This window comes from Malurus melanocephalus, unplaced genomic scaffold (assembly GCF_030028575.1).
Source record: "Malurus melanocephalus ecotype Western Australia unplaced genomic scaffold, MMel_1.1 scaffold_1055, whole genome shotgun sequence".
In the NCBI taxonomy this organism is placed as follows: domain Eukaryota; kingdom Metazoa; phylum Chordata; class Aves; order Passeriformes; family Maluridae; genus Malurus; species Malurus melanocephalus.
In genome coordinates, this window is record NW_026624287.1 from 1 (window position 1) to 11,311 (window position 11,311).

Here is an 11,311-nt window from a genome sequence, read left to right on the forward strand (position 1 = left end):
AGTTATTCAAATATCATGTTTTTCTGCAGTGATATTTGCCACGAGCTGCTAGGACACGTCCCTCTTTTTGCTGATCCCAGTTTTGCTCAGTTTTCYCAGGTAAGTTGGTGGTTTTGTTATTTACATAATAGAAACACAGCATTAATTCAGAGGATGTTCCAGGTTGAAGGGTGGTGCAGATTCACCTTTAAGCACACAGTTTAAGAGTGGCTGAGATGATTTATTTGTTGCTTGGACTCTGGACACAATTCATGCAGGTGAAATCATAAAGTCCAGCTCCAAATATGATCTCGTGTGAGCTGTTTTTTGACAGGCCCTGGGAAGCCATCACCTAAAAACCTTTCTGCAGATGTTGATCCTTCTGAATGAAGTCACATAGCTCATGGGTCAGATGGATTATTGTTTTGGTGTTCAAATGTTAGGGAAAGTGGAGATTTTGTTTTGTTTTCTGTTGAAGCGACACTGGAGGCTGAGTAAAGTGAGGAACTGTCCCAGCTGTAAGATGGGAGAAGGCTGGAGAGGAGCTCTCYTTTTGGTAGTGTTAATGTCTCTGAAAAGAAAGCCAAGTCTTGGTGAAGGCGTAAACTTTTGGCTTTCTTACCAGAAAATAAGGATAAAAAAGAAGAGAAAAAGGCATAAAGACAGAAAGACTGATAGACTGAGAGAGAGCAAGAAAAAGAAAAGGATAGAGAGAGAGAGAGAAAGAGAGAGAAATAAAGAAAGAAAGGTGAGAGAGAGGGAGAGAGAGAGAGAGAGAAAAGAAAGAAAGAGAGAAAGAAAGAAAGCATAAAAGAAAGAGGAAAGAAAATGAGAAAGAAAAAAGAGAGAGAAAGAAAAGAAAGAGAAAGCGAGAAAGCAAGAAAAGAAAGAAGGAGAGAAAGGAAAGAAAGAGAAAGAAAAAAGAAAGAGAAAGAAAGAAAGAAAGAAAGAAAGAAAGAAAGAAAGAAAGAAAGAAAGAAAGAAAGAAAGAAAGAAAGAAAGAAAGAGAAAGAAAGAAACAAGAGAAAGAAAGCAAGAAACCAAGAAAAGAAAGAGAGAAGGAGATAAAGAAAGAGAGAACGAGAGAAAGAGAGAAGAGAAGGGGAGAAAAGAGAGAAAGAGAGAGAAACAAAGAGAGGAGCGAAAGAAAGACAAGGTGAGAAAGAGAGGAGAGGGAGAGAAAGAAAGAGAAAGAAAGGAAAAATGAGAGGCATAGAAAAGAAGAATGGTGAAGGAAGGAAAGAAAAGGAAAATGGACTTGATGTGACATCTCAAAAGATAAAAGTCAGTCTGATGTRGTTAGTAAGGTCTCAGTATTGCCTTCAGGCTCTGCCTTTTCCCAGAACTGGGGTCTCCTTCCAGCCCTCCTGCACCTTGGCTCACTAGGATTTCACATGGTGAGAGCTGCTCCAATGACTTTGCCCTCTGATTTTGCGCTGTGCACTCCTCTCTAGAGCAGATCTAGACAGGAWCCTGATTATTATGTGTAGTCTTGTGTGTCTGTCTTTTGAACCCAACTATTGCGTGCCTCCTGGAAAAAACTCAGCTCCCAAGGTATGAATAAGCTCTTTCAAACCATGCCCTGTCATTCAGAAAAAAAAACCCCCAGCTCATTGAAGGCTCCAGGAACCCTCCTTTAATCAGCAGCCATCAAAACAAAGAGAAATATGTGAGGTGTGTGATTGATTCGCCTCCTTTTGTCCCTGTCACTCTCTCAGATGTTCGTTGTAGACTCGATCAAAAGCCTGTCAAAGCAAGAGGGAAATTTTATTTGACCTCAATGGGCTTTGTAGCAGGCACAAAGGATCATGCCTTGTAAATGGCATTTGGACAAGGCCCTTTGTTCATTTTTTTGAGAGATCTCTGGTTTAAAATTGATCTTGCACGATAGGAACATGTCCTGTAAACATTTGTGTGTGGTAGTAAGCAATGGTAACATTTAAAATGTGAGCAATTACATAAGACGGGGCAGGAAGAATGTTTGCAATAAACAGCTTGAAGAATAATGGTTTATTGTTACAGGAAATTGGACTGGCATCGCTGGGAGCTCCAGATGATTTCATCGAGAAACTCGCCACGGTAATTTCAYAAATGAGGGCTCAGTTTTCCAAAGCGCCCCGTGTTGTCTTAATTCTGCTGCCACTGAAGTCACTGATAGAACTCCCATCGAGCTGAATGGGATCAGAGTGAAGACCACGGCTGGAAAACCCCACCCTGAAACAGTTGCATGAAAGGAAAACAGCTTTGGCACCCCTTATTCAAAGTGACAGCTGTGATTAAACACAGAAGTCCCAACAAGATTTCCTCCAGCACAAACATATTGGGCAAGAAAAGATGACATGTTACTACATCCCCACAGGAAATTTCAAGAGGCAGCTTCTGTAGCTGTTTTACCTTCCAGCATCTCTTCTGCACCACTTTGCCAGGCAGATAAAATCCTCTGTAGTCACCYCAGCTCACCTGGATGCTGCTCTGAGGCTCCTGAGAGCCAGAGTTGCAAATGTCCCATAAAAACAAGGGTATTCCTCTGAGATTTGTGTCCCCATTGCCATCTGAGCAAGGAATTCCTCCAGCTTTGGTGCTTCTGATGGATGGGGTGGTTCTTCTCGGCCAGGGCAGGGATCCCTCTGGAAGGACAGATTCAGGAGACAAATTAGGCCAAATTCCTTCCCTATTGCCTGTTCACCCTGTTGCTGCTACAGTCAGATGCCCTGTGTGAAGCAGAAGACAAACTTGTCTAAACTCAGGTCCAAACTTCCACTGAGTTGGCCAAGCCAAAGTAAAACTATATTTCTATAATTTCATAGCCCCTGCTGACAAAGATAAGCAATGTAAAACACAACTTTGTTTGTCAAGGAATGGAACTGGTTTCTCAGGCACACAGAATGCAGTGCTGTGCTTCTCCCAGGAGAAGGATTTTGGACTGAAGGGACATTTATACACTTGAATTTGATGCATGACGACATTTCATAAAGAAATGAAAATTACAAATGTTCAAATAAATGGTGTGCACATACTGCTTTTGATCAAGGAATCACAAGTTTCTGTCCCGTTCTCTTGCCAGGTTTATTGGTTTACTGTGGAGTTTGGACTGTGTAAGGAAGGAGATTCCCTCAAGGCTTATGGCGCAGGGCTGCTGTCTTCATTTGGGGAGCTGCAGGTGGGTACGGAAAAACATTTCTAATATGTTTATAATTACTCGAATCCCTTTTCTGGATGTCTTCAGACCTTTGGTTTTGCTTCATATTTTTTTTGCAGAGAAGTGTGGTATTTCATTTTAGAGCTCTGATAAATGTGTGGGTGTATGGATACACACACCTGCTTCTTTCCCAGAAAAACATTTACATTTTTCATGTACATAAACATTAACATTTACATTTACAAGGATAATTACATTATCCTTGTGACCACAGGAGCAGCTCTTCCCTGTCCAAAATGGGATGGATCTCTCTTCCACATTGCATTCAAACACTCTAAAATAAATTTCTGACCTTTTTATTCACAGTATTGTTTATCAAGTAAGCCTGAGATCCAGCCCCTTGTCCTGGAGAAGACTTCTGTGCAGAAGTACCCTGTCACTGAGTTCCAGCCCATCTACTACGTTGCTGAAAGCTTTAAAGATGCAAAAGAAAAGCTGAGGTAACCCAGTCATTCCAGAGAAGCACCCATTCCTGACTACTGCAAATACAGAGRATCTCATTGCCATAACAACTCTTGGGTTGACAATGATGCTCTGAGACACATTAGGAAAGATTGTACAATACTTAAAGATAAACATTTTATATCCTTGGAATCTTGGGCAAAAAAGAGCAATAATAGGTCTATACCTTACGTATGAAGCCAAGAATTTGTGTTTAGTGTAACTGAGAGTTTCGTCTGTCTAACCAAAACACAACAAAAAATTATCAGTTCMATTGCAATGATTCCAACATTTAGGGTAAAATCTGGCTAATTAATGCAAAACAAGTTCCTTTACCATTACTAGAATTAACATTTCTTGTAAAAAGAGTCTTCTTAGTATCCATTCCTTTTCCTCTGAAGTTATGTCCARGTTCAGTTCTGGTCTCGGAACAGGAATGTCTCAGCCTATGTTTGGGGAATAGAATTGAATGTACAATCAACTGTGTCATATCTTTCTGAGGAGTTATTCTGAGATTGGCCTAAAAGTTCTCAKTTTAAGGCATTAATCTTCTGGCTGGGATCTCACCTTCAGCTGAGATTTAGGAAAGCCATCTTCTAATGTGGTCTCTCTTAAGAAAAGCTGTTAAATGCACCAATGTAACATTTCTTCACTGTCACACCTTGTGGCCTGTTCTCACTGAATGCTGTTTGAGAGAATGTCCTTTGCTGACAATAATTAGGTTTAGATTGAAAAGCTTTGTGGGGATGGCATCCAGCATATTCCACTGTTCTGGGCGTGTGGGATTTGCCATGCCGAGTCCCAGCCGGTGGAGTGGGGCTCCAGAATCAACTCCTGCGTGCTTCCCTTCCTCCTTCAGCAATAACTTCAGTAATCCAAAGCAGATATGCARGCCAGTTCCCTGCTGGGGTCTACAAGGACCCTGGAACAATAGCTCTGACTGTCTCATCCCATTCAGAGCCCTTCTTTCCACAATTCTGTGGTTATGCAAATTAATATTTTCCCAAGATACTGAAAACTTAATGCTTCTGACATGGCATTAACTATTTTGCAGTAGAGAATGCTGCTTCACTCCATTAACTACTTTCTAACTCTGTAATTACCTGGGAGCTACTACAAACCATGCCAGAAGTTAAATTTGCTTGTCCCCTGGCATACCAGGGTGGCATAGATGCCTGACTTTTTTTTTTTTTTTTTTTTTTTTTTTTNTTTTTTTTTTTCCAGAAACTCATTCTTGCATTAGAATTCCTGTCTTTTGCACTACTGAAAGGAAAATGAGATTTTCAAGCTTGGCAGTTCCCAGTAGCTAGGTAGCTAACCTACAGCAGGAGCAGTGTTGCCATGCCAAGAGCTTAATTAGTCCTGCTCAGAACAAAACAGAGGTGGTAGGGACAAATGCAGTTTCGGGTGTGTTGCAGAATGTTGTAGGTCTCAGRTCACCCTGCAGGAATTTCAGTTCTTTCCTCCCACGAGGAAGATCTTATTCTCCATCTTCTTATCCCCCCCAATCAACAAATAACTCAGTCACTGRGAAAAGACTGAGTTAGTGAAAAACAACATTTTAACTGTGTATTTATGGGTTTTTTTTTTTTCCTCAGGAAATTTGCTCAGACCATCCCTCGTCCTTTCTCTGTTCGGTAYAACCCCTACACCCAAAGGATTGAAGTCCTGGACAATGCAAAGCAGCTGAAGAACTTAGCTGACACGATCAACAGTAAGGAATTACAGATTTGTTACCTTGAATTCCTCAAATCTTGGGTCAGAAATAGATACCACAAAGCAGTGGTGTCCATCTGGGTGTGTTTAATGCTCTGAGCCTATCCAAGATAAGGCAGCGCACATGAGAAATTTTCTTGTGAAAAAATTACTTCGTAATTCTAGCCAAGCTTCAACAAGCATTYCCACCTGATTGTAGCTTGTTAAATCTGAAATACTCAGTTTTGGGGGAGGTGCTGAGAAAGGTCAGRTGGCCTTGAGGTGGATCCTGATGTGTGGGTCCAGCTGCTTTCAGTAAGAAAAAGGAGAAGTGTGGCTTTAATTACATTTCCAGCTTCACATTGGCCAGCCTGCTCAGAACCAGCTCCTCTGATCCTGTGATCCAGCCTTGCATGGCTGGTGAAGGCAAAGGCCTGACTCCAGTAAAACCCCAATAAAAGTGYCCAATTCAGCCCTTCTCTGCTCACCTTATTCTTTGAGAGAATGGACACAAAAGGTAAAAAATGTACAAGAGTGTTAGCAATGGACTGGCTCTAGGATTAACTGCTGTGATTATTCCCTTTGCAGGTGAGATTGGGATCCTTTGCAATGCCCTCCAGAAGCTAAAATGAAGATTTGCTGTGTTTTTTTAGTGACTGGAAGCTATCATGTGCAAGTGCCAATCTTAGTCCAGCCTTAGCCTATTATCTTCCAGTGTACTGCATGAGTGCTTATGTTGTATATCTTAATTATTATAGCTTAGCAGAGAAACAGCCATCTGCAGGTGACCCTCCCCTCTTTTGGCCTTCAGACACTAATCCATTATTTCTCACTAATGAATAAAAATGACCTGATTTCTGTGAATCTGGGGAAGCCTGTGGGTGTTTCATGCCAAAGGTTAGCAGAAGGAGGAGATCTTGGCCGTGCAGAGCTGCACTGGTGGGGTCTGGGACCAGGATGGGATGTCAGCGATGAGCAGAGTGATCCACCYTGCCTTCTCTGACAGCCACACTCCCCTCAGTCCCTCCCAAGGTTCCTGTGGAGTCTGGAACTCCACACCTTTCAGGGTAAACAGGAGACTTTTCAGGGTATAGGGGGGATTGCTCCCAACAGACATGCTCAGCTGTGGGAGGCTGAGGTGTGAAGGATGCATTTTTTTTTTGTGTCCTTCCCTGAGAGTGTCTTATTCAACACTGCTATGAGATGTCTCCTAGTTTAACAGCCTAGAAGGTGGATTCCAGCACCTTGGGAATGAAGAGGGAGTGGTTGTTTCAATGCAGCTGGGGACATCAAAGCCTTCCAGCTTCTAACCCACTGAATCTGTGGCTGGAGTCCCCATCAAAGTCATGGGGTAACTGGGACCTGTCCCAGTTACATTCAAACCCAAACATGTTCCTTTTCAATACACATCCTAATTAATGACCCCTTTTTGAATCTCCATCACCCATCTGAGCTTTAATCTCCCTTTTTTTTGGTGAAAGTGGTTTTATTTTTCCTGGAGCGAATCTCAGCTGAGTCAGCAAATGGAACCAAAGGTGGTTCCGGCTCAAGTCAATGGCTGAGCATGGAGAGAGAAGAGTTTTGCTGCTCAGGAAGCTGTTTCTGTATTTATCTTATRAATTTCACAGAAATCAGCTAAATGCCCTGTTGGACTGGCCCACACTACACAATGCCCCCTTGTAGCTCCCTGGTTGAAGGAGGGAGATSAGCACTTGAACATGGGGACAGAATGGAGCAAAGCAAAGCTGAACAGYATTTTCAGCCTGAAACAATTTTGCATCGTGATGTTAACACCACTCAGAGGTCAAATTTCTCTTAGAAGATTCAAAGATGGAGAGGGATTTGAAAGTCCACGAGTCTCATACCTGCTACATTACTAGTTTTGTATTTCTAGTATGAAAATCAATACTGCTTTAATATAAGCATCATCCTTTAGAAGATAGGAAGTRCATCTGTTTTCATTTTATTTATGATGGGTAATAACATTAATCTTGGGATACCAGCTGGAACCCTTTTCAAAAGACATATACTTGTGCAAAATGGTATCATTTTGATGCTTTGAAGTAACCTTTTTTATCTCTGTATTTTCTTTATTCCCTTTTTTTCCCCTCACAATGTTTCTCTAGATCTTTAAATTGTGTGGTTTCAGTGTGAAARTCGCCCATATTTTTCTCTCTTGATGTAATAGGACCCATGAGGTAACTGTGTGCTGCAAAGAAGCAATTTCACCCCAAGGGTAAAGTCTTTCAAACTGATCCTCAGACAGCCTTTCAAGCTCCTCTGCAGCAGTAGTTCTGTAACGACATAGAGAACACAGGGTTCACGATTTTCCTTCATGTGCAAGTGGAATAGTTAAGAGAATATTGTTGCCACGTGTCTGGTTCTGTGTCCCTTAATGCAGCAAGACAGAGATGAGGAAAAGTTAAATGTTCAGCATTCTAAAAGCAGAGGAAATGTATGGAAAGCAGATTTTCTTGCAGAACAAATTAGCTTGTACATAACTACTTTAAATACTACAAATAAATTACATTTAAAATACTACTCCTTAATGGTTGACTTCTTATTTCCATGCTTTAAGAAAATCACAAATGTGTAGAAAAATGCCTTTTGCATTATCTGACCMGTGACCACATGGTGACCACACAAATCAACCAGAATTAAACACCCAGGTAGGAGGGTTTGCCCATCTGAGGTGTACCCCAGCACAAAAAATGCTCTCTTGCATTGGCTGGCTCCATCATCCAGCCAAGATTATGAGGCTGATATCAACAAAAAATCCTTCATTACCCAGAAATGCACAACGAAGCCCAGCTTGCTTTACATTTGCATACTCCATAAATGTCTGAGTGCTACTGATGCCTGAATCAGGCTCCCTGGAACAGAGGCTGGACAAAATTCCGAGAATTAAAAGCAGTTCTGTTCATTGCAGGGACTTCAGGTGCATTCAGGGCAGTCCCACACCCACAATGGACAATGGCTCACGGGTTTTTCACCCTTTCTCACTTTTGTCCATTTGCACATCGGGATTTGCTGAATCCTCCAATTGCAGCTCAGCCAATGCAGTCATTGACTCCAAGTTGGCTCCCCCAATTCTCTGTTGTTTCCATCTCTTGGGGCCTGGCACAGGGAGGTGTCCTTGAGTTTGGGGCTGCAGAGGAATTGTTTTGTGTAAAATGGGAGAAGAGTAGCTGAGCACCCAGGGGCTGCATGAGTGAGGGTGAGCCTTGGGGTGGGGGAACTGCACCTTTTTCAGGAATGTCCCCTTGGGGAAGGGTCCCCTGTGCTCCAGTCCCTGCTGAGCCCCCAAACTGCAGCACCCAGCCCAAGACCTCTGCTCCTGCACTCCTGGAGCTTCCAAAATGGGCTGAAAAACACTCTGTGGGATGTCTTGGCTGTCACAGGGATGGTGAGTCTGGCCTGGCTCTGCAGGGAAATCTTGATTCCTCGAGGATCAGGACTTTAGACACCCTTTTAATTATTTTCTGTACCCTTTATGTATTCCTTATACCCTTGGCCTACGAGATTGTAATTCTTGTAGACTGATATTCTAMYTWRKTTTKGGGKTYYKSYKGGSMRRRRGACCAAACAACCTCAGTAGGGTGAGCCCTGGGCTATCTCAAAACTYRAGGTTTCAACCTTGGGTGAAGCCTTCGCTCTGGAATTTTGTGTAAACTGGGCTCTGGCCTCATCTGGGGGAGATTCTTTAGAATACGGGAACATTACTTCATTTATGAAGTTTTTTATTGGGGGATTCTAGACAGAAATGCTGATTTGCGAGGTTTAAAAAAATTGTATCGGCGTTCTATTGGGGCAGCACCTCGGTGTGTTCCACTCGGATAAGCTGTGCACTCTGGATCATACAAAATACCCAAGGTGAAAGGTAAAACCCTTTTACCCTTTCGGTCATGTCTGCCTCATGATTGTAAAAGCAGCCAAAAGCTGTGCAAACACACAGAGCTGGGGCTCCAGCACTGCAGCACAAACACAGCCAYGGGAGCACCATGATGTCCCTGCCCTGCCAGGGTTGGTGACCAYTGTCACAAACACTCAGCTGGAGCCCTAAGGGCTTTCCCCTCTGTGTCCCCTGGGACACCAGCCAGGYCTGCAGGGTGCTGGGGTGTGTCAGGGATGTGTCCTGCATGGTCTGTCCCATCCCATGGCCCCGTGGGGACCCCTCTGCCCAGGCTGGCACTCGCCACACCCCACAAATCCCACTGCCCCCGAGCTCTGGAGCAGCCAGCATTCCTCAGGATGCTGTGATCTGCCTCCAGGCCACGGTGCTGCGAAATTCATCCTGGGAAAGAGATGAGGAAATCAAGACCTTCCCAGTGCTCTGTCTTGGCCCATGGTGCTGCCATGATCCCTGGAGAACAAAATCGTGTTCTCTGGCCAAGGAAGAGCCCTACAGCACTTGGGGGTCAGACCGAGCCAGGGTAAGCCAAGGGATAAACAGAATAAATGGCTCCATCTGCAAAGGGAGGCCATGGGGATGGGGTTATCTCTGCAGCTGCAGGATGCCCTTCACACAGGGCCTGGCACTCTGGAACCTGGGCTGTGAAGATAGAGGTGCTCATTTCCAGAAAAAGGTTTGCTGGTGTCGAGTATAAGGGAAGGGAAGCAGATCTGAATCCCTCTGGAGCTTGCCCTGCCATCCAGGGGAAAGATGTGKCCCTGGTGTTTGTGAGAGCCTGTTTCACTGGAGATAAAATCACTCAGGAGCACATCCCAGCAGAGGAACCCAGCCTGGGGCAGCACTCATCTCCTGTAGGGCTGGGCTAAAACAGGGTGACATCCTCTGAGCAGGAAAAGCTCAGAAGTGGGCAATTTTGTCTGGGATTAGAGACAAGTTTAGGAGAAAACGCTCTGGAATGAACATTTCCTCTAAGCATGAAAATATAGAGGCTAAAAAAATCCTAAGGCATCAATTGTAAAGGCAAAGTCTTGGGAACAAACAAACAAAAAAACAAACACTTGTTTCTCATCCAAGTTTCCCAGCTTTAGTAGATATGAGGTGTGAGTTTGGCACAAACACCAAAGGGACCCCAAAGAACATTTGTCACTCGACAGGGCAGGTCACAGAAGCGTTGGGTTCTGCCAGGCATAGAAATGATCCATGGACAGGTGAAAAAACCCCAAACTTTGCACTTAGAAATGCTGTGAAGATGTAGCTGTGTGTCAATAGAATCCACATGAAAGTTTTTGTTATTCCCTTCTCTAGGTGTCTGAATTCTATTCAGACCCTCTCATTAACGTACACAATGATTTGTTGTGAGCTGCATGCAGTTTGTGTGTTATGAAATAGAACTTTCCAAATCTATCTTTTATTTTTGAGAATCACTTATTCAACTCTAACACTCTAGGAGAGCTTCATGTCTTCCACAACCAGAGGACATCTTTCATTTTTCCTTCTTTGTTTCTCCTAGAAACAGCCCAAGTATTTGTAATTTTCCTGAGCTAACTCCTGGGCTGTTTCTCATTAGATAAATGAGCACACATTGGGAATTCTTGGAGCTGGACTAAGCTGCCCTCCTCCTTTTTCAGACACAAGGTGTGAACATTGAAGAGGATGACAGAAAGCAGCAGTGGTGCAGAGTTACCGAAGTATTGAGAGGGGATGAATCTAAATTGCAGAATGGAGTGTAATTTAGAAATACCCAACAAATTGAAAACAAGTTACCTCAGGCACTGAGAACTGCTTGTCTGTGTCAGGAGAGAGCACAAGCATAGGCTGATTTACCAGGGCTCTGAAATGCAGAGGCTGGAGGAAAGCACAGAAAAAGCTGATGTACAGACAGCTCAGCAAAGATTTTGCATGTACATTTACTGCCAAATAGACAGTTTGGGTTGTTTACCTGCACACCTTCAGTTTGTTACTTGCTGTCTCTTTACCAGCCAAAAAAAAAAAAAAATTTAAACTGGTGTGACTGTGACACCAATTTCTGAGCCCCAGGGAGGCTCCTGCTGCCCAGAGGGTGGGTCCAGAACCCAGGGAACAGA

The 11,311-nt window shown here is 43.5% G+C and overlaps 1 protein-coding gene across 1 annotated transcript; it reads left to right on the forward strand.

Annotated features, from left to right (window-relative positions):
* Positions 1-6: 6 nt before the first annotated feature.
* On the forward strand, positions 7-7,855 carry LOC130586085 (phenylalanine-4-hydroxylase-like). Its single transcript, XM_057386795.1, has 6 exons — positions 7-99; positions 2,002-2,058; positions 3,044-3,139; positions 3,485-3,618; positions 5,218-5,333; positions 5,903-7,855. The coding sequence occupies exons 1-6, from the start codon at positions 16-18 to the stop codon at positions 5,944-5,946; spliced, it is 531 nt and encodes a 176-aa protein (XP_057242778.1). The 5' UTR covers positions 7-15; the 3' UTR covers positions 5,947-7,855.
* The last annotated feature ends 3,456 nt before the right edge of the window (positions 7,856-11,311 follow it).